The sequence below is a fragment of the Apium graveolens genome, chromosome 4, assembly GCF_009905375.1.
Source record: "Apium graveolens cultivar Ventura chromosome 4, ASM990537v1, whole genome shotgun sequence".
NCBI classification, from domain to species: Eukaryota; Viridiplantae; Streptophyta; class Magnoliopsida; order Apiales; family Apiaceae; genus Apium; species Apium graveolens.
The window spans coordinates 195,691,880-195,714,536 of record NC_133650.1 but is presented as its reverse complement, the minus strand read 5'-3'; the positions used below and the strand labels follow the sequence as shown (position 1 = coordinate 195,714,536).

At 37.8% G+C, this 22,657-nt stretch overlaps 2 protein-coding genes and 1 non-coding gene across 3 annotated transcripts; 2 read left to right on the top strand and 1 right to left on the bottom strand.

The window, feature by feature from the left end:
- Positions 1-2,519: 2,519 nt before the first annotated feature.
- On the bottom strand, positions 2,520-2,626 carry LOC141723157 (small nucleolar RNA R71). The gene has a single exon (XR_012576147.1). It is a non-coding gene; the product is annotated as a small nucleolar RNA R71 (small nucleolar RNA).
- A 948-nt stretch (positions 2,627-3,574) lies between these two features.
- LOC141719264 (uncharacterized) lies at positions 3,575-4,429 on the top strand. Its single transcript, XM_074521638.1, has 2 exons — positions 3,575-4,070; positions 4,131-4,429. The coding sequence occupies exons 1-2, from the start codon at positions 3,575-3,577 to the stop codon at positions 4,427-4,429; spliced, it is 795 nt and encodes a 264-aa protein (XP_074377739.1).
- Positions 4,430-6,255: 1,826 nt separating this feature from the next.
- LOC141719262 (uncharacterized) lies at positions 6,256-19,191 on the top strand. Its single transcript, XM_074521637.1, has 6 exons — positions 6,256-6,306; positions 6,410-6,639; positions 7,835-8,060; positions 16,287-16,478; positions 18,595-19,033; positions 19,151-19,191. Exons 1-6 carry the CDS (start codon positions 6,256-6,258, stop codon positions 19,189-19,191), a joined length of 1,179 nt encoding a protein of 392 aa, XP_074377738.1.
- The last annotated feature ends 3,466 nt before the right edge of the window (positions 19,192-22,657 follow it).

The window sequence follows — 22,657 nt, the reverse complement described above, 5'->3', positions numbered from 1 at the left end:
CTTAACCACAAAGATAGTATGCAAAATGAAGCAGACCTGGGTTTTAAAACTAACAAATCTATTTATAGCACACACAAATATGGCTTTAAAACAAATAAAATGAAGTTCACACAAACGTGGCCTAAAATGTCGAGTACACACAAAAGTGGCTTAAATAAAAAGCATTCATAGTTATAATAGAGCTGGGCTGCTTGAGTTCTTACATATTAAATAAAATGACTCTTTCAAGAGTTTGTTGATGAAGAGGAGTCCAGGGGCACCGACCCCAAGGACGGAGCCCCCTCCTTCTAGCGCCAAATGATAACTCCGGTGTGCGGGCTGCTCTTTCCGACGCCGTGCCTGGATCCTCCTTGCAGTTGTGGTATAGTTGTTGTTAGGTGTCTGTAAAACAACACTGGAGGGGGGTTTGAGCCCCGCGGCGCCTCTGGCGTGAGAGTAAGAACTCGCTTTGGAAAGATAAAGATAGATAGGCATGCAAGGTGGTTGTGTGTGTATATTTATGTGTATGTGAGATTGATTAATGATAAGTGGATTTTATATCCATTTACAACGCTTCATATCGGCTAAAGTTGATGAATTGATCTCAATTATGTGGTTTTTAATGCATTTTGTGTTGAGTATCTGCAGGGCTTTAGTTGGAGGCAGGAATGGACTTCTATATGTTTTTATGTTGGTAAGAGATCAGGAATTAAAGTACGAGTGCTTGCGAAAAGATCAGAACAAGAAACAAGAAATATGCAAGAATTTTCCAAAAGCCAGGGGCGCCCGCGCTTGACTTAGGCGCGCCCGCGCTTGACTTAGGCGCTCCCGCGCCCTATTTTCCAGAAGCAGAGCGCGCCCGCGCTAGGTCGGGCAGACTGAATCCTGATTTTAGTATGTTTTGGATATTCTGAGTGGCCAAGTCAACCTGGAGCATATAAATAAAGAAAAGGAGACGAATTAAACAAGGAACAAAGGGAGAACTCTGGAAAACCAAAAGCACACAGGACGGCTAAGAAGAAGAAGATTTAGTTCTACATCATTTTTTTTGTATTCTTATAGTTAGGCGATACTTTGGATGCTTATTTCAGATTTGTTTTCTAAACCTTAATACATTAATATTCTCTTGTAGTATTCAGAACCTTTTTACTATCATGTTTTCATCGGAACTCATGATGACGAGTCGTTCAATTATGAACTGATCGTTATCGTGGAATTCTAACGGATTTATTTATGGAGTTTAGTAGTTGATTGCCTAAAGTTTTCAGTGTGTGATGAATTATTGATTTCCAAGTATGGTTGTGTTAAATCTTCTTGGATGCATAGCTAACATCTAAGTTGTATTGTTAATCTCTATTGAATGCGATAGTGGATATAGGGGTTTAGAACTTGACATGCTAGCATAGGTTTATGGATGTTTTAATATGCATAATTCGTAGTGTAATTTTAACCATCATACGCCGCCCTATTTAATCTGAATGGATACCTTGCTCTTAAACCGTATGTTTCAAATCTTATAGACATATAGGGTCTAAACATAATTGGTTTGTGCTTAGCTTCTATCTGAATTGTGGATGCTGAGTAATATGGTAAACGTATATTGAAAGATAGCGTGTACTAAATTTGTGTTGTCTGATTTGTTATCATAACCATCACATACTATGATTAATGGCATAAACTCTGAATGAAGTATTTAATGTAGTTAGAATCCCATGTTTTATTTCATATAAGTAACTTGATTTTTAATCTCGTAGTTAATTCATTCTAGCATAATTACTTAAGATAATCAAACTCAATTTGATACTTATCATAGCAGTGAATAATAATCATACATTGTTGCATAAGTGCATATTCTGAATTAAACCAATCTTTGTGGGAATGAACTAAACATAATCTTATATTACTTATGACCGCGTACGCTTGCGTGTTTTTGTGCGAACAAGTTTTTGGCGCCGCTGCCGGGGATTGGTGTTAAATTTTGTTTATGTGCTTGTCATCAGTGGTCGTTAAAGTTCACTGACTCGGATTATTTCTCTTACCAATTTTACTTTGCTTGTGTGTTTCAGGTATTCGAGCGAGCGTGTATGCGAACACATTCTCAATCTCGTAAGGACACACTAAAAGAAGTAGAAACAGAAGTGATCATTGCAATGGGAGAACCAACAGCAGAAATGAAAGCATTGAAGGATTATTCTCAACCAAAAATCAGTGACATTTAGTCTAGCATTGTCAAACCAGCCATTGCAGCTAATACCTTTGAAATCAAGCCTGGCACGATTCAAATGGTACATAATTCAGTCCATTTTGGGGGTGCTCCAACGGAAGATCCCAATATGCACATTAGGGATTTCATCGAGATTTGCGACACCTTCAAGTTCAACGGTGTTTCGGAAGATGCTGTGAAATTAAGACTTTTCCCATTTTCTCTGAGGGATAATGTTAAGAGCTGATTGCACTCTCTACCAGCAGGTTCTATTGCGACATGGGAGGATCTTGCTCAGAAATTTCTTACTAAATTCTTCCCTACGGTAAAAACAACTGCGATCAGGAATGCTCTTACTCAATTTGCACAGAAGTCGGGAGAATCTTTCTGTGAAGCTTGGGAGCGCTACAAGGAGATGCTTAGAAAGTGTCCTCATCATGGAATGCCTGATTGAATGGTATTTAATTGCTTCTATAATGGTTTGAGAGCACAGTCAAGACCCATGCTCGATGCAGCATCATGTGGAGCCTTATGGGCTCAGAGATATGAGGAAGCTTATGATCTAATTAAAATGATGGCTACTAATGAATATCAAAACCCAACTCAGAGACTACCACAAAGCAAGGTAGAAGGAATTCTGGAGGTGGATACAGCTACGACTATAGTGGCTCAGCTAAAGGTATTGACTATGAAAGTGGATTCTCTGGCTAACTATAGAGTTCATCATATAGCAAGTATTTGTGAGTTGTGTGCAGATGCACATGCGACGGATCAATGTGCTATATCTAGTGAGCCAGCAGAGTTTGTGAGCAATTTTCAGAGACCACATCAACCAGTTCCTGCCACTTATCATCCTAACAACCGAAACCATCCTAATTTCAGCTGGAGCAATAATCAGAGTGGTATGAAACATCCACAATAACCTTATCAGCAGTTTGGAGCCAAGCCATTCAACCCTCCTGGTTTTCAACAACCGTATGCACCAAGGCAACAATTTCAGCCACCAGTAATGCAACAACAATCTCATAGAAGTGCCGGCCAATATGCTAATGAAAAATCTGAATTGGACGAATTTAGGTTAATGTGTAAAAGCCAAGCGGTTTTGATCAAAACTTTGGAGAATCAAATACGATAAATTGCTAATGCGCTGCTGAATCGACCATAATGAACTCTTCCTAGTGATAGGGAAGTTAACTCAGGCAAGAGGGAAGTTAAAGAACAGTTGAAAGCAATCACTTTGAGGTCTGAAAGGTCGCTAACCATCAAAAATCAGAATCTGAAAATTTTTGGCAGAAGCCAAGCGCGCCCGCGCTCCATATAGGCACGCCTGCCCCTGTACCAGAAATTGTAAATGTTGATGATACAACTGATTAGAAGGATGGAAAAGCGGAAATGAAGAAAATTTATGTTGAACACACTATTCCTGAGCATAATACAGGAGACAAACAGGTCTATCCGCCTCCTCCATATCCTAAAAGACTTCAGAAGCAGAAGTTTGACAAGCAATTTGCCATGTTTCTGGAGGTTTTCAAGAAATTACATATTAACATACCTTTTGCGGAAGCTCTAGAGCAGATGTCGAGCTATGTTAAGTTCATGAAGGGTATTCTATCTCGAAAGTTGAAGCTTAAGGAGTTGAAAAGCGTTGCTCTAACGGAAGAGTGCAGTGCGGTGCTGCAACGGAAACTGTCTCCTAAACTTAAAGATCCAGGAAGCTTCACGATACCATGCACCATTGGCGAGTTATCTTTCGACAATTATTTGTGTGACTTGGGAGCTAGCATTAATCTGATGTCATTGTCTGTCTTCAAGAAACTTGGTCTGTCTGATCCAAAATCTACAAACATGTCCTTACAACTAGCTGATCGGTCCATCACTTATCCGCGAGGTGGAGGATGTCTTGATTAAGGTGGATAACTCATCTTCACTGCTGATTTTGTCATCCTAGACTTTGAGGAGGATAAGAAAATTCCTATTGTCTTAGGAAGACCATTCTTAGATACAGGCCAAACTTTGATCGATGTGCAAAAGGGAGAACTTACAATGAGGTTTCAGGATCAGGATGTCACTTTTAATGTCTTCAACGCAATAAAATTCCCCGCAGATGAAGAGGAGTACTATAAAGTAGAGTTGGTCGACTCTGTAGTGAATTCGGAGCTTGATCAACTGCTAAGGTTAGATACCTTAGAGAGAGCCTTAACAGGGAAATCTAATAGTGAAGACGAAGAAGAGGCTGAGCAACTTTAATTTTTGAATGCATCTCCGTGGAAGAGGAAGTTGGATTTTCCATTCGAGTCTCTTGGATTAGCAGAGCTGAAAAATTCTCAATAGCATCTTAAACCATCGATTGAAGAAGCTCCCACACTTGAGCTCAAACCACTGTCTGATCACTTGAGGTATGCTTTTTTAGGTGATGCATCTAATTTACCTGTTATTATTGTATCTGACCTTTCAGGTAGTGATAAAGACAAGCTCTTGAGAATTCTAAGAGAGTTTAAATCAACAATTGGGTGGACTATAGCAGATATTAAGGGAATCAGCCCTTCCTATTGTATGCATAAAATTCGGCTTGAGGAAGAAAGTAAACCTATAGTTGAACATTAGAGAAGAATCAATACTATCATGAAAGAGGTGGTGAAGAAAGAAATTTTTAAATGGCCAGATGCATGGATCATTTATCCTATTTCAGATAGTTCATGGGTGAGCCCGGTGCAGTGTGTGCCCAAGAAAGGAGGCAATACAGTTGTGGCTAATGAGCTCATCCCTACTTGGACAGTCACATGGTGGAGAGTATGCATGGATTATCGGAAGCTGAATAAATCCACCAGGAAGGATCATTTTTCGCTTCCATTCATTGATCAAATGCTTGAAAGGTTGGTTGGTCATGAGTATTATTGCCTTCTGGATGGATACTCAGGTTATAATCAGATTTGCATTGCCCCTGAAGATCAGGGGAAGACCACTTTTACTTGTCATTTTGGCACTTTCGCTTTCTGTCGAGTTTCTTTTGGGCTCTGTGGAGCACCTGCTACTTTTCATAGATGCATGATGACCATATTCTCTGACATGATTGGTATTAATATGGAGGTTTTCATGGATGACTTTTTTGTTTTTGGGTCTTCTTATGATGAGTGTTTGTATAATCTGGGCTTGGTGCTAAAAAGGTGTGTTGAGACCAATCTGGTGCTTAACTGGGAAAAATGTCACTTCATGGTGCAACAGGGTATCATTCTTGGGCATAAGGTATCTAGCAAAGGGCTGGAAGTGGATAAGGCAAATGTGGGGGTTATTGAAAATATTCCTCCACCAATCTCAGTTAAAGGAATCCGCAGTTTTCTTGGTCATGCGGGTTTTTATCAGCGATTCATTAAAGACTTCTCTAAAATCTCTAAACCCTTGTGCAATTTATTGGAGAAGGATGTTTCCTTCAAGTTTGATGAAGAATGTTTAGTTGCTTTCGAGACTTTGAAAAGAGTTTGACTACAGATGTTGTTATTACTACACCTGATTGGGATGATCCATTCGAGATGATGTGTGATGCTAACGACTTTGTAGTTGGAGCTGTTCTTGGTCAAAGAAAGAAGAACATTTTTCATGTGGTTTACAATGCTAGTAAAACCCTCAATGGTGCTCAACTGAATTACACTACTACGGAGAAGGAGCTTTTAGCAATTGTCTACGGGTTCGAGAAATTCAGATCTTACTTGCTTGGGACAAAAGTGACGGTTTACACTAATCATGCTGCTATTAGATATCTGGTCTCGGAGAAAGATTTAAAACCTCGATTGATTTGATGGATTCTCTTGCTTTAGGAATTTGAGTTGGAAATCAAAGACAGGAAAGGTACAGAAAACTAGGTAGCGGATCATCTATCACGTTTGGAAGATCAAGGTAAAGCTTCATTAAGATAACACGTTAATCAATAAAAATTTTCCTGATGAGCAACTTTTTGGGGTGCAAGAAGAAGAACCATGGTTTGTAGATATTGTGAACTATCTTGTGAGTAATGTTATTCCCTCATAATTTTCTTATTCTCAAAGGAAGAAATTTTTACATGAAGTGAAGTGGTATCGATGGGACGAGTCGTTCTTGTTCAGACAGGGGGCAGATTAGATAATCAGAAGGTGCATTCCGTATAGTGAAATGGAGGGTATTTTGCGAGATTATCATGCCACTACGTATGGTGGTCATTATGGAGGAGAGAAGACAGTTGTCCGTATTTTTTAGGTGGGATTTTTCTGGCCAACTTTGTTTAAAGATGCTCATCAGTTCGTGTTGAGATGTGATCGCTGTCAACGGGTTGGAAATATGTCTAAGAGAGACGAGATGCCTCTTAATGTGCTTCTGGAAGTTGAGATTTTTGATGTGTGGGAAATAGACTTCATGAGACCATTTATCTTATCATGTAACAATCAATATATTCTTTTGGCGTGGACTATGTGTCTAAATGGGTTGAGGTTAAAGCTTTGCCAACCAACGATGCTAAGGTGGTGATATATTTTCTTCATAATAATAATTAGGATAAGGGATCACATTTCTGTAATTGCAAATTTACTACATTAATGGAAAGGTATTGTAATATCCGGAAAAATTATGTGAATATTATATGTTAAATAAATAAATATTGTGTGTTTTATAAATTTAAAGTAATTGTTGCTATGATATGAGATGTTATAACTGTTATGTATGTCTCTGTACGGGCCAGAAAATTTTTCGGTTGATTAAAATATGCTTAAACTGCAATTATATGAATCTATCTGCAATCGGGACGCGTAATTATCAGCATCTTCATTAGGATACCTATTTTATTTGATTTTATACGTGTTTGATTGTATTTTACGTGTTTTCGGGATTTTTTGGTAATTTAGGGATCGTTTCCGTTTTTCAAAAAAAATCAACGGACCGGGACCCCACCGGGACATCAAACCCCACAAAATCCGCGTTTTCATTTTTATAAAATTATTCGTATTTCAAATACCCATTATTTTTGTATTTTCGAATTATTCGCAATTTTTGGGAAATTTTGACATTAATTTTATATTTTATCAATTTTAAAATTATTCCCCGTAATTATTATTTTGGGGCTTAATTATTGTAATTTAGGTATAAAAACACCCTTAAATAATTTTAGGGATATAATTTGTTATAAGTATAAATAGCAGATTTATTGTATTTTATTTATTTTTATTTTAGAAATTATTAAAAATAAAACCAAAATTTAGGAAAAATCAAAATTGGGGATTTAGGGTTCTAGGGTTCGTTCTTGAGCCAAATCGACTGATTGACTACTGATTTCTGATCCGTTCGTTCCGATATTGATCCCATATCAAAGCCCTGAGTTTCCTCTTCAATTCGGTACCAGAATATCAACCTAAGGTTGGGTATTTTGCGATTTTCATTTTCGTCGATATGAACTCGAATTGGGTACTTCATCTGTGATGATTTTCTGTTTGATTTGATAGTTTAAATAGATTCCTGAGATGATTTTGAACTTATTTGTATATATAAACGTATCAAACGATTACTTAGATTGGTAGTTCGAATTCAATTTGGGAAGTCGAATTTTCGATTAAATTTTCCGTTATTTTTGTTGATGATTTGATGTTGGTGAATACATGAATGGATTACTGTGATTACAAGCTTCGTTTTTAGTTATATGATGTTGAGTTTGGTGGTTGCTGGGCAGCTCGCCGGAAAACCGACGAGTTCGCCGGATTTTAACTGTTTAATGGCCGGGGAAGATGAACTGGGGAAGGGTTATGGTTGCTGGGTTGATAATCCTATTATAGAACGAATTAGGCTTGTTTGGCCTCGAAATCAGGATGAACTAGAGTGTTCTTGGGCTGGCCGGAGTCCGGCAGAACCTACCGGATTCTGGGTTTAACCCCAGTTTCCGGCAGGTTTTGACCCGACCCGGTTAGGGTTCTTGCAGGACCCGAAAACCCAATACCCTGACCCGGTTTTGATCCTTATTTCCCAAAACCCAGCTTCAAAACTTGTTGTGGGATTTTCTGTTTTATTTATTTTAAAAAAAAATCATTTTCTATTTTTGAAAATCATTTATTTAATTTCAAAAATCATTTAATAATTATTTTAAATTCTAAAAATTATTTTCTTAATTATTTTAAATTCCTAAAATTATTTTCTTTTATTATTTTCAAAAATTTAATTTGATTTAATTATTTATAAATTATTTTAGTTAATTATTTATGAATTCAATTAATTGATTAAAAATCATTTAATCAGTTAATTTCATTTATAAATAGTTAAATAAATGTAAATTATTTATAATTAATTCGAATAATTTCTAAAAATTATTTTAAGGTTTTAAAAATTATATTTTGGTATTTAAAAATCAATTAATATTATTATTAATTGATTTAAATCTATTTATTTCTTATTTTATTCATAATAATTAAACCGTTCGTCCGTTTAATACGAAACGAACGCGTACAGACTCAGAAAAATATTGCGCTTCCAATAAAAATACTTTTAAGACCTAATTTCTTTTATATTGCAATCTCATTTGATTTGTGTATCAGCTTAAGTCGGTATTTGATCGGTAAATGCTAATATTGAACTGATTTTCATTCTGAACGCACTGAGACGTACCCCTTAATGATTTGACTTATGTGTTACATAAAATATGTGAGTACGTGTTATATAAATGCCATGATTACGTGTTACGTGATATACATGCTATCTGTTATAATTTTAAAATGCCATGCTAGTTGTAAACGATCGGGTAGATGTCAAGACGTATAGTTACGTCGTTTGAGTTTAGATCTGTCAATTAAGATAGTCCTTTTGTTTATAGAATCAAGTAGCAAGGAGCGCAGTCAAGTGTTAGACGGAGATAGTAGCCAGCAGATAGAAACAGAGTTAAAATAAGAGGTTATTGAGCATACCAGGCAAGTATCCCTAACTTCACTTATTGTTCAAGTGACGTTTATTTTGAATTATATTATGCAAGTACCTATATCTTCATTTATCATTCAATCGATATTGACTCTGAACTTTATTCTTTCAATTTCTCTACTATTCTAAGTTCAGAATAATTAAATATTTTACATTTCGCTATAACTTACTCTATACAGTGAAGCTTTGAATTGAGATTAGCGAATAACTAATTGTTCTGGTTATTTCGCCATTGGTTGTTGAGAAAACTCCGGACCATGAGAAATGGGGAGTTATGTGGTTAAGGATGTCATTTGATTCGACTCCATTGACGGAAAATTGTTTTTATGGGTTGGATGGTTGCGTAAGAGGCCGTGGCGGCGGTCCAGTGTGAGCTATGTGTTATACGGGATATAACACATTGCTAGGCCGATATGTGCCTTGGGTACCTTTGTTTAGTTGGATATGCTTCGGCATACCGGTGTTGCTCCGCGGCTGATCACCGGCGGCAACACACCGTCGTTCGAGGATTCCAATCCCAAAACATAATATATTGCAAATGTTGTTTATTATCAAATTTATATCAGTTTTGATACTGTTCAGTTATTGTAGTTGGTTTTGTTCATCAGATATACTGTTGTTATTCCAAATCATAAGCTATTTACTACTTGCTGAGCATTTCTTTCGCTCATACTTGTTTCTTATCTTGATTCTTTCAGCTAGGCCAGGGCAAGCTTAAGTTCCAGGTCTGACCAGAGGTTATGTGTTTGTAAATAGTTGGTGTGTTTCCAGGTAGACAGTTTGGGATACTTAATTAGTCTAGAGGTTTGTAATAAAATTTGAATAAGTTGTAAAACTAATTAGACTATGGTTTGTAATAACACTTGATTTGTAGTAGTGCTTGTTCCATACTATAACCTGTGATCGATCCAGTGCAGGTAAAGGGGTCGTATTTATTTTATTATTCCGCTGTGATTATTTTATTTTAGTTTATTGGCGAGTGACCCCCACATCTAGACCCCGGGTTTGGAGGGCATCACAGGTTGGTATCAGAGCTACAGGTTATGGTCACTGAAACAGGTGTAGGATTGTCATAGATGAGTCATAGGAAGATCACATAAGATAGGCGCGTATATTTAGCTTTTATAGGATTAAATTTAGGATATTGGGCTGGGTTATAGTTAAGTTGTTTAGGTTTCCTGTTTTGCGTTTAGCTTTAGGCCTTGTGTCATTGCCCTGCTATTTTGTTGGTTTAGTTAAGATTTCGATCAAGGATTTAAAAGGTTTGGATAATTCGGAGTAAATTTTCTTTATGTTATTATTCTCGAGATAATAAGCAGGATTATGTGATAATCATGTCGCTTGTGTTAATATGGTAGCAAGTTTATGATATTCAAGGAAGAGATATTGTTTGCCAACTTTAATATGCTAAGGAATTGCTACATATTTGACACAATGCTTGACAGATTATTATATATGTTGCTTGTTCTCTTACCAGAATAATGGCTCCAAAGAAAAGGAATAATTCAGGAGAGGATCATACCGAGAGTCGTACAGATCCAGCGATTATCCAGATGTTGGGACTGATGCAGCAGCAGATGTTACATCTTACGCAGCAGCAACAACAGCAACAACATCAACAACAGCAGCAAGCAGCAGCACCACCTACAGTGACTTTTAAGCAGTTTCAAGCAGTGAAGCCACCTGAGTTCAAGGGAAGTGCTGATCCTGTGGAAGCCAATGCATGGCTCAAGGAAATGGAAAAGGCTTTTGAATTAGTCGGAGCAGGAACTGAGCAGAAGACCAAGTTTGCAAGTTACTTTTTGAAGGGCGAGGTGAACTATTGGTGGGAATCCACGCGAGCATTGGAAGGAGGTGAGTTTATAACTTGGGAGAGATTCACAGAGTTGTTCCTGGAGAAGTATTTCCCGAGGTATATGAAGAATCAAATGGAGATTAAGTTCTTGAATCTGACCCAGGGTGATCTTACTGTGGCTGAGTACGAGGCTAAGTTTACTGAGTTAGCAAGGTTCGTGCCAGACCAGGTTGATACAGATGAAAAGAAAGCAAGAAGATTCGAACAGGGATTGAAGTTTTGGATTCAGGACAGAGTGGCCATGTTTGAGTTGACTTCATATGTGGCAATGGTTCAGAAGGCAATGGTGATTGAGAGTAGGAGTGATATGTCTCAGAAAGGAAATGATGGGAAGAAAAGGAAAATGGAAACCTCAGAGGGAGGTCAGCAGTCAAGTAATTTTCAGGGCCGTTTCAACAAAAGGCCAGGATTTCAGGGTAATAGGAATGTGGGATTCAAGAGACCACAATCAGGAAATGGAGGACAAGGCAATCGTTTTCAGAATTCAAATCAGCAGAGACCCAATCGTCCACCTGTGTCAGAGTGCAAATTTTGTGGTAGAAGGCATTTTGGGATTTGTAAGGCTAATGTGTTGTGTTATAAGTGCAATCAGAAGGGACACTATGCTAATGAGTGTCGAAGTCAGACTACAGCTCAGAGATCAGGGACAGTATGCTTTAAATGTGGAAAGATGGGGCATATTTCCAGGGACTGCCAGACAATTGAACCAACTGCTAATGTGCCAAGGATTGAAGGACCACCAACAAAGGACCAGCCAAAGGCTAGGACATTCAATATGACTATGAAGGATGCTGTTCAGAGTTCAGACGTGGTGGCAGGTACGCTTCCAGTCAATTCCGTAGATGCTAAAGTTCTATTTGACTCTGGAGCTACAAGGTCATTTATTTCTCAAAGTTTTGTCGATAAACTGCATTGTGAAGTTAAATTGTTAGAACAAGCATTAATGATAGAGCTAGCTAATAAGAATCAAGTTTTCGTCGACCGAGTGTGCCCGAGGTGCGATATTAAGATAGGAGGACATCATTTCTATGCCGACTTAATACCTTTTAAGTTGGGAGAATTTGATGTTATTTTAGGAATGGATTGGTTGTCAGAAAATAACGCCCAGATTGATTGTAAGAATAGGAAAGTGAGACTTCAGACCTTGGATAATAAGAAGAAGGTGATATTCCGAGGAAATAAGCAAGAGAAGAAGTTCTTAACGATCGCTCAAGTGAAGAAGTTATTGCGTCAGAATTGTGAAGCATATTTGGCCCATGTGATAGACACCAGTAAGGAAGTTCCAACACTAGAAGTGATTCCAATTGTCAACGAATTTTCAGATGTCTTTCCAGACGATCTACCAGGATTACCTCCCGACAGAGAAATTGAGTTTGCAATTGATCTAGCACCCGGAACAGAACCAGTTTCTAAAGCCCCGTACCGGATGGCACCAGTGGAGATGAAAGAATTGGCAACTCAGCTGCAAGATCTTTTAGAGAAAGGAGTGATAAGACCCAGTGTATCCCCATGGGGCGCACCAGTACTGTTTGTCAAAAAGAAGGATGGGAGTATGCGATTGTGTATCGACTATCGAGAACTGAATAAGCTAACCATTAAGAACAAGTATCCGTTACCAAGGATCGATGATTTGTTTGACCAATTGAGAGGCGTTGTATGGTTTTCTAAGATTGATTTAAGATCCGGATATCATCAACTAAAGATCAAGCCTGAAGACATTCCGAAGACCGCATTTAGAACCAGATATGGGCATTATGAGTTTTTAGTAATGGCATTTGGATTAACTAACGCACCAGCAGCTTTCATGGATCTGATGAATCGAGTATTTAAAAAGTATTTGGATAAATTCGTGATCGTGTTTATAGACGACATCTTGATCTATTCCAAAACAGAAGAGGAGCATGTAGAACATTTGAGGATAGTTCTGGAGATACTGCGACAGGAGAAGTTATACGCAAAGTTTTCCAAGTGTGAATTTTGGTTAAAAGAAGTACGATTTCTTGGGCACGTGATTAGCAATAAAGGAGTGGAAGTGGATCCAGCAAAGATTGAAGCCGTAATCAACTGGGAGAGGCCAAAAACACCAACGGAAGTAAGAAGTTTCATGGGATTGGCAGGTTACTACAGAAGATTTGTGCAAGATTTTACAAAGATAGCTACGCCATTGACAAAGCTTACCAGGAAGAATCAGAAATTTGAATGGGATGAGAAGTGCGAAGAAAGTTTCCAGGAATTAAAGAATAGATTAGTATCTTCTCCAGTGCTAGTCTTGCCAGATGAACAAGGAAATTTTGTGATCTACAGTGACGCGTCGTACAAAGGATTAGGATGTGTTTTGATGCAGCATGACAAGGTAATAGCTTACGCTTCAAGACAGTTGCAACCACACGAAGAGAAGTATCCAACGCATGATCTGGAATTGGCAGCTATAGTATTTGCATTGAAGATTTGGAGGCATTATCTTTATGGGGAAAAGTGCGAGATCTACACAGACCACAAGAGTTTGAAATATATCTTTACCCAGAAGGAATTGAACATGAGGCAGAGGAGATGGCTAGAACTAATCAAGGATTACGACTGTACTATTAACTATCATCCAGGCAAAGCAAATGTGGTGGCCGACGCTCTGAGCAGAAAAGAAAGGTTAAACATGATAATTTCATCAGAGGAATTGATCAGGGAATTTGAGAAGCTAGAAATAGAGGTCAGCATTCCAAGTATATCTACAGAGGTATTGTGTGTAATGTCTTTTCAACCAGAATTATTAGAGAAGATAAGAAGATGTCAGGAAGAAGTAATGAGCCATGAACGAGACAGTTTGACAGGAGAAGAAATAGGGAGTCAAAAGGATGATAAAGGGATATTAAGATTTTCTTCCAGAATATGGATACCCAACATAGCCGAGCTGAAAGATGAAATTCTTCGAGACGCTCACAACTCTAGATATTCAATTCATCCCGGGAGTACGAAGATGTACAGAGACTTAAGAGAAAACTTTTGGTGGCCAAGCATGAAGAAGGAAATTGCAGAATGGGTAAGTAAGTGTTACACTTGCCAGCGAGTCAAAGCGGAACATCAAAGGCCCAGTGGACTGATACAACCATTGGACATTCCAGAATGGAAATGGGAGCATATAGCGATGGATTTCGTAGTTGGATTACCGAGGACCAGGGCGAATCATGATGCTATTTGGGTTATTATCGACAGATTGACGAAGTCAGCGCATTTTCTTCCTATCAACGAGAGATTCTCAATGGATAAATTGGTACGGTTATATCTTAAAGAAATTGTGACAAGACACGGAGTTCCAGTATCCATAGTTTCAGACAGAGATCCTCAATTTAACTCAAGATTTTGGAGAAGTTTTCAAGATTGTCTCGGAACGAAGCTGAACATGAGTACCGCGTATCATCCGCAGACAGACGGTCAAAGTGAAAGAACGATTCAGACTATTGAAGATATGCTAAGGGTATGTACACTAGATTTTGAAGGTAGTTGGGACGAGCATTTGCCATTAGTTGAATTCTCCTACAACAACAGCTATCATGCCAGTATTGGAATGCCGCCTTACGAAGCTTTGTACGGGAGAAGATGCAGATCTCCAATATGTTGGGAAGAAGTTGGTGAAAGAAAGATTTTGGGTCCAGAATTGATTCAACAGATGAAGGAGAAAATAGAACTCATTCGGAAAAGATTAACAGCAGCTCAAGATCGTCAACGCAAATATGCTGATCCTACCAGAAAAGATATGGAATTTGAAGTTGGTGAAGCAGTGCTATTAAAAGTTTCTCCTTGGAAAGGTTTATCAAGATTTGGGAAGAAAGGAAAGCTGAGTCCGCGTTATGTTGGCCCTTTTGAGATTTTGAAGCGTGTGGGAAAGGTTGCTTACGAGTTAGCGTTACCCCCTCACATGCAGCATATTCACAACGTGTTCCACGTGTCAATGTTGAAGCGTTATTTGCCTGATTCGAATCATGTGATAGAATACGAGCCAATAGAGATCCAGCCAGATTTGTCTTTTGTAGAGCAACCAGTGCAAATTTTAGATAAGAAAGAAAGAGTACTTAGGAATAAGTCTGTATCTTTAGTGCGAGTCTTGTGGAGAAATCCCAAGGTTGAAGAGTCGACCTGGGAGTTAGAAAGCGAAATGCGATCCAAATATCCTCATTTGTTTTCCTAGGCTGATTCTGAGGACAGAATCCTGTTAAGGGGGGAAGGATGTAATATCCGGAAAAATTATGTGAATATTATATGTTAAATAAATAAATATTGTGTGTTTTATAAATTTAAAGTAATTGTTGCTATGATATGAGATGTTATAACTGTTATGTATGTCTCTGTACGGGCCAGAAAATTTTTCGGTTGATTAAAATATGCTTAAACTGCAATTATATGAATCTATCTGCAATCGGGACGCGTAATTATCAGCATCTTCATTAGGATACCTGTTTTATTTGATTTTATACGTGTTTGATTGTATTTTACGTGTTTTCGGGATTTTCTGGTAATTTAGGGATCGTTTCCGTTTTTCAAAAAAAATCAACGGACCGGGACCCCACCGGGACATCAAACCCCACAAAATCCGCGTTTTCATTTTTATAAAATTATTCGTATTTCAAATACCCATTATTTTTGTATTTTCGAATTATTCGCAATTTTTGGGAAATTTTGACATTAATTTTATATTTTATCAATTTTAAAATTATTCCCCGTAATTATTATTTTGGGGCTTAATTATTGTAATTTAGGTATAAAAACACCCTTAAATAATTTTAGGGATATAATTTGTTATAAGTATAAATAGCAGATTTATTGTATTTTATTTATTTTTATTTTAGAAATTATTAAAAATAAAACCAAAATTTAGGAAAAATCAAAATTGGGGATTTAGGGTTCTAGGGTTCGTTCTTGAGCCAAATCGACTGATTGACTACTGATTTCTGATCCGTTCGTTCCGATATTGATCCCATATCAAAGCCCTGAGTTTCCTCTTCAATTCGGTACCAGAATATCAACCTAAGGTTGGGTATTTTGCGATTTTCATTTTCGTCGATATGAACTCGAATTGGGTACTTCATCTGTGATGATTTTCTGTTTGATTTGATAGTTTAAATAGATTCCTGAGATGATTTTGAACTTATTTGTATATATAAACGTATCAAACGATTACTTAGATTGGTAGTTCGAATTCAATTTGGGAAGTCGAATTTTCGATTAAATTTTCCGTTATTTTTGTTGATGATTTGATGTTGGTGAATACATGAATGGATTACTGTGATTACAAGCTTCGTTTTTAGTTATATGATGTTGAGTTTGGTGGTTGCTGGGCAGCTCGCCGGAAAACCGACGAGTTCGCCGGATTTTAACTGTTTAATGGCCGGGGAAGATGAACTGGGGAAGGGTTATGGTTGCTGGGTTGATAATCCTATTATAGAACGAATTAGGCTTGTTTGGCCTCGAAATCAGGATGAACCAGAGTGTTCTTGGGCTGGCCGGAGTCCGGCAGAACCTACCGGATTCTGGGTTTAACCCCAGTTTCCGGCGGGTTTTGACCCGACCCGGTTAGGGTTCTTGCAGGACCCGAAAACCCAATACCATGACCCGGTTTTGATCCTTATTTCCCAAAACCCAGCTTCAAAACTTGTTGTGGGATTTTCTGTTTTATTTATTTTAAAAAAAATTCATTTTCTATTTTTGAAAATCATTTATTTAATTTCAAAAATCATTTAATAATTATTTTAAATTCTAAAAATTATTTTCTTAATTATTTTAAATTCCTAAAATTATTTTCTTTTATTATTTTCAAAAATTTAATTTGATTTAATTATTTATAAATTATTTTAGTTAATTATTTATGAATTCAATTAATTGATTAAAAATCATTTAATCAGTTAATTTCATTTATAAATAGTTAAATAAATGTAAATTATTTATAATTAATTCGAATAATTTCTAAAAATTATTTTAAGGTTTTAAAAATTATATTTTGGTATTTAAAAATCAATTAATATTATTATTAATTGATTTAAATCTATTTATTTCTTATTTTATTCATAATAATTAAACCGTTCGTCCGTTTAATACGAAACGAACGCGTACAGACTCAGAAAAATATTGCGCTTCCAATAAAAATACTTTTAAGACCTAATTTCTTTTATATTGCAATCTCATTTGATTTGTGTATTAGCTTAAGTCGGTATTTGATCGGTAAATGCTAATATTGAACTGATTTTCATTCTGAACGCACTGAGACGTACCCCTTAATGATTTGACTTATGTGTTACATAAAATATGTGAGTACGTGTTATATAAATGCCATGATTACGTGTTACGTGATATACATGCTATCTGTTATAATTTTAAAATGTCATGCTAGTTATAAACGATCGGGTAGATGTCAAGACGTATAGTTACGTCGATTGAGTTTAGATCTGTCAATTAAGATAGTCCTTTTGTTTATAGAATCAAGTAGCAAGGAGCGCAGTCAAGTGTTAGACGGAGATAGTAGCCAGCAGATAGAAACAGAGTTAAAATAAGATGTTATTGAGCATACCAGGCAAGTATCCCTAACTTCACTTATTGTTCAAGTGACGTTTATTTTGAATTATATTATGCAAGTACCTATATCTTCATTTATCATTCAATCGATATTGACTCTGAACTTTATTCTTTCAATTTCTCTACTATTCTAAGTTCAGAATAATTAAATATTTTACATTTCGCTATAACTTACTCTATACAGTGAAGCTTTGAATTGAGATTAGCGAATAACTAATTGTTCTGGTTATTTCGCCATTGGTTGTTGAGAAAACTCCGGACCATGAGAAATGGGGAGTTATGTGGTTAAGGATGTCATTTGATTCGACTCCATTGACGGAAAATTGTTTTTATGGGTTGGATGGTTGCGTAAGAGGCCGTGGCGGCGGTCCAGTGTGAGCTATGTGTTATACGGGATATAACACCTTGCTAGGCCGATATGTGCCTTGGGTACCTTTGTTTAGTTGGATATGCTTCGGCATACCGGTGTTGCTCCGCGGCTGATCACCGGCGGCAACACACCGTCGTTCGAGGATTCCAATCCCAAAACATAATATATTGCAAATGTTGTTTATTATCAAATTTATATCAGTTTTGATACTGTTCAGTTATTGTAGTTGGTTTTGTTCATCAGATATACTGTTGTTATTCCAAATCATAAGCTATTTACTACTTGCTGAGCATTTCTTTCGCTCATACTTGTTTCTTATCTTGATTCTTTCAGCTAGGCCAGGGCAAGCTTAAGTTCCAGGTCTGACCAGAGGTTATGTGTTTGTAAATAGTTGGTGTGTTTCCAGGTAGACAGTTTGGGATACTTAATTAGTCTAGAGGTTTGTAATAAAATTTGAATAAGTTGTAAAACTAATTAGACTATGGTTTGTAATAACACTTGATTTGTAGTAGTGCCTGTTCCATACTATAACCTGTGATCGATCCAGTGCAGGTAAAGGGGTCGTATTTATTTTATTATTCCGCTGTAATTATTTTATTTTAGTTTATTGGCGAGTGACCCCCACATCTAGACCCCGGGTTTGGAGGGCGTCACAGGTATCGTGTGAATCATCATGTTGCCACAACTTATCATCCTCAAACTAATGGACAGGCTGAAGTCTCTAATCGAGAGATCAAGCGAATCTTGGAGAAGGTTGTGAGTCTGTCAAAGAAGGATTGGCCATTGAAGCTAGATGAAGTTGTGTGGGCCTATAGAACAACATTCAAGACTCCTCTAGGAATGTCTCCTTTCCAGTTGGTGTATGGTAAGGCATTTCATCTGCCTGCTGAGTTAGAACATAAAGCGTACTGGGATTTGAAGAAGCTAAATCTTGATATGTCGGCGGTTGGAGAAAAGAGAATGCTTCAAATTAATGAACTCGATGAGTTTCGTCTACAGGCTTATGAGAACAACAAGTTATACAAGGAGAAGGTCAAGAGATGGCATGATAGGAGGTTAGCGCACAAGTCATTTATGCCTGGTCAGCAAGTCCTATTTTTCAATTCTCGTCTCAGACTTTTTCCAGGAAAACTTAAGTCAAGGTGGTCAGGTCCGTTCATAGTTAAGACTGTAATTCCACATGGTGCAGTGGAGGTTTTTTATAAGCATCCGGACCAAGCATTCAAGGTTAATGGTCAGATGTTAAAGCATTACTATGGTGATACAGTGAACCGTGAGGCGGTGATCCCCATTCTTGCTATGACCTGAATTCAAAATTTCACGTCAAGCTAAAGACGTAAAACATGCGCTTCGTGGGAGGTAACCCACGCATTCTGAAGTATCTTTGCTTAAAAAAATGAGATTTGTTTTACAGAAGCTAGGCGTGCCCACACCCTACCCAAGCGCGCCCGCGCTTGTTCTCTAAAAAATAGAAAAATTCAAAAAAAACAGCCTACTCCTACTCGAATTTTACCCTAACCCTACCCATTATTCTACAGCCTTTATAACTCAACCCCTATATATATATCCCTCCTACATATTCACATCTCTATATACACATCCATCATATATACATACAAACCCTAGCTCTACATACACTACTTACACCCAATTCACACTCACTTGTTTGATTATGGTACCTAAGAGAGCAAGATATACAGGTAGTAGTACTCATCCCTCTTTTGAAGAGGACTCTAGTATGGGTGGTGGTGATAACAAATTCACTTCATCGGAGGCACAAGCGAAATTTGCTCGATTGATGTCTAAACCGGTGGCAAAGGAGAGGGGATTCTTGCCTACGGCTCAAGATGGGAAGTTATTGGAGATGATTGCAGAGAAAGGTTGGGAGAGTTTTTGTGAGGTACCATCTGCGGTTCCATTGAGCATTATGCAGGAGTTTTATGCCATGGCTAAGGCCGAGAAGAATAAATTTTCTGTGGTTTGGGGTTTGACTGTGGATTGCTGGCCTGCTGCTATTCGCCGAATTTTGCATCAACTTGCGAAGCCTAGGGGTGCTGATGATTGGATGCGCAAGGGATGATTTGGATTTGGGCTATATCTTAGAGGAGCTATGTGTTCCAGGCACGGAATGGAAATACAAGGTAGGAACAAATGAGCCGCTTATCTTCCTTGCTTCTGCCATGAACAGGTATGCGAGGGCATGGAATTTATTTCTGTTTACTAATATTCTGCCTTCTTCGCATTCGTATGAGATCACTGTGGACCGCACCATACTCTTGTGGGGGATTCTAAATGAGGAATATGTTGATCTTGGTTATGTCATTCATCAGAGCATGCTTTGATTTCTGCGAGAGGGGACGATAGGGGAGATTCCTCATGCCTCTATTATTACTAAGTTGTGTACATCTGTGGGTGTTAGGTGGTCTGTGCATGAGCAGTTACAGATGCTGAGTGCCCCTATTGATGGTTCTACGATTTCTCGAATGGAGGAATGGGACGGCGGTTTTCCCCATGAGAAGGGGTTGGGATATATTATTGATGATTCAGAGGGTGGCCGCCCAGATCCTCCCAGGCCTACTGAGGGTTCTTCTCGTGCGCATCAGGCAGCTTCTAGGTCCTCTTGTGCGCAACATATAGTTGATAGGTTTGGTCTTAGTGATGTTCTATACAGACGGTTGATTTGGTGTATGGATACCATGCATGACATTCACCGCCGTTTGTAGAGGTCTTGGCATAGGCTCTAGGTACTGCATTTCGAGTCACTGGTGTCGAGGTTGATTGGCCAGTTTTTGGAGCTAGCACAGTGTATCCGCCGCCTGATTCTCCACCCAAAGAGGGTGATCCTGCCGACAACTAGGTATGCTCTTGTTATCCTTATTATTGCCTTTAATGAGGTCATTGAATATTTTAAGTTTGGGGGAGGTAATTTAAGGATTAGTAGTAGTAGAGTAGTGTTCATATAGGAATCATATTGCATGTGTAGTAGTAGTTCATTCATAATTTTGCATAATTGTTCATATGGGCCAAAATTGTTTGTATAATTGTTCATGCTTATTATGTGAGTCCATTTAGTTGCATTTGCATAGCATATAGCATGATCTCGTAGGATGAGCTATTTTTGGTTGGTAGGTCAGTGTTGATTTGGGTGTAGTGATGATGAATAGAGGGATGATTAAGTTCTTATGAATTGACTTGCATGTCCAGAAGCAAAACCTATTCACAAGTCTCATCGGGTGCTTTTGGGATAGATCAGGGCCATACTTGTTTGGTTGTTGGAATTTAATCGCTTGTTTACATTTAGAATGTTTGTTATTCTCCTAATGACTAAGGAGCACTAAAGTATAAATTGGGGAAAACCAGGGATTTTATTGCTAGTTGTTAATAAAAGTTAGGCGTCAAAAGGCTAGTAGCCGCTCATATTTATGAGTAGTCTATGGTTGGATGAGATGGAGCGAGACATTCCAGAAATGAAAAAGAAAGAAAAAAGAAAGAAAAAAAAGAAAAAAAGAGAAAAAAAAGAAAAAAATTGTTTTAGTATCTATTTATGGAGAATTGATCACGGGTGAGCTCTTTAATACTCGAGCAATTAAGTTACAGGGGACTTTGTGCCTAGTGATCTAAGGCTTGTTCAATCTGGGATCCGCTAACCTAACGCTCGCTACATGGATATTATTGCATAAGTCTTTCGGGGCCTCATCCATTGCATGGTCAAATAAGTATTTGTGTTAATGTGTTCAGTGTTGTAGCATGAATCCTTGTCCAACCCAGTGATGATGGAGGTGTTTTGGAGTCGTGATGTGTTTAGCGTTCATTCTACTTATAAACTTGTGATTGTTTTGGCGAAGAATAGGATATAGTTTTAATCTAGTTTTGGGAGTATTTTTGATAAACAAAGCACACACTCACGCTTCTGTGCTTGTAAGTTAGTGCATTGGATTTAGTCGAGCTCTGTTTAGATTTATTGCATTCCTAGAGACATGGACTTATTGATTTGGTTATGGTTATTCTGAGGGGATCTTTGTATTGTCATGTATTTGCATTCATTCAATTAGTTGCATTCATGCATTAGTAGTAGTAGTTGTCGAGTCTGTTTATGCTTGTGGACAAGTATCGATTTAAGTTTGGGGGTGTGATAAATGGATTTTAGATCCATTTAGAACGCTTCATATCGGATTAAGTTGATGATTTGACCTCAAGTATGTGGTGTTTTTAATACATTTTGTGTTGAGTATGTGCAGGGCTTTAGTTGGAGGCATGAATGGACTTTTATATGCTTTTATGTTGGTAAGAGATCCGGAATTGAAGTGCGAGCGCTTGCGAGAAGATCAGAACGAGAAACAAGAAATCTGCATAAATTTTCCAGAAGCCAAGCGCGCCCGCGCTTGACTTAGGCGCGCCCGCGCCCTATTTTCCAGAAGCAGAGCGCGCCCGGGCTCCATACAGGCACGCCCGGGCTAGATCGGGCGGACAAAATCCTGATTTTAGTACGTTTTGGATATTTTGAGCGGCCAAGTCAACCTGGAGCATATAAATAAAGAAAAGGAGACGAATTAAACAACAAGGAACAAAGGGAGAACTCTGGAAAACCAAAAGCACACAAGACAGCTAAGAAGAAGAAGATTTAGTTCTACATCGTTCTTTTATATTCTTCTAATTAGGCGATACTTTGGATGCTTGTTTCAGATTTATTTTCTAAACCTTAATACTTTAATATTCTCTTGCAGTATTCAGAACCTTTTTACTATCATGTTTTCATCAGAACCCATGATGACGA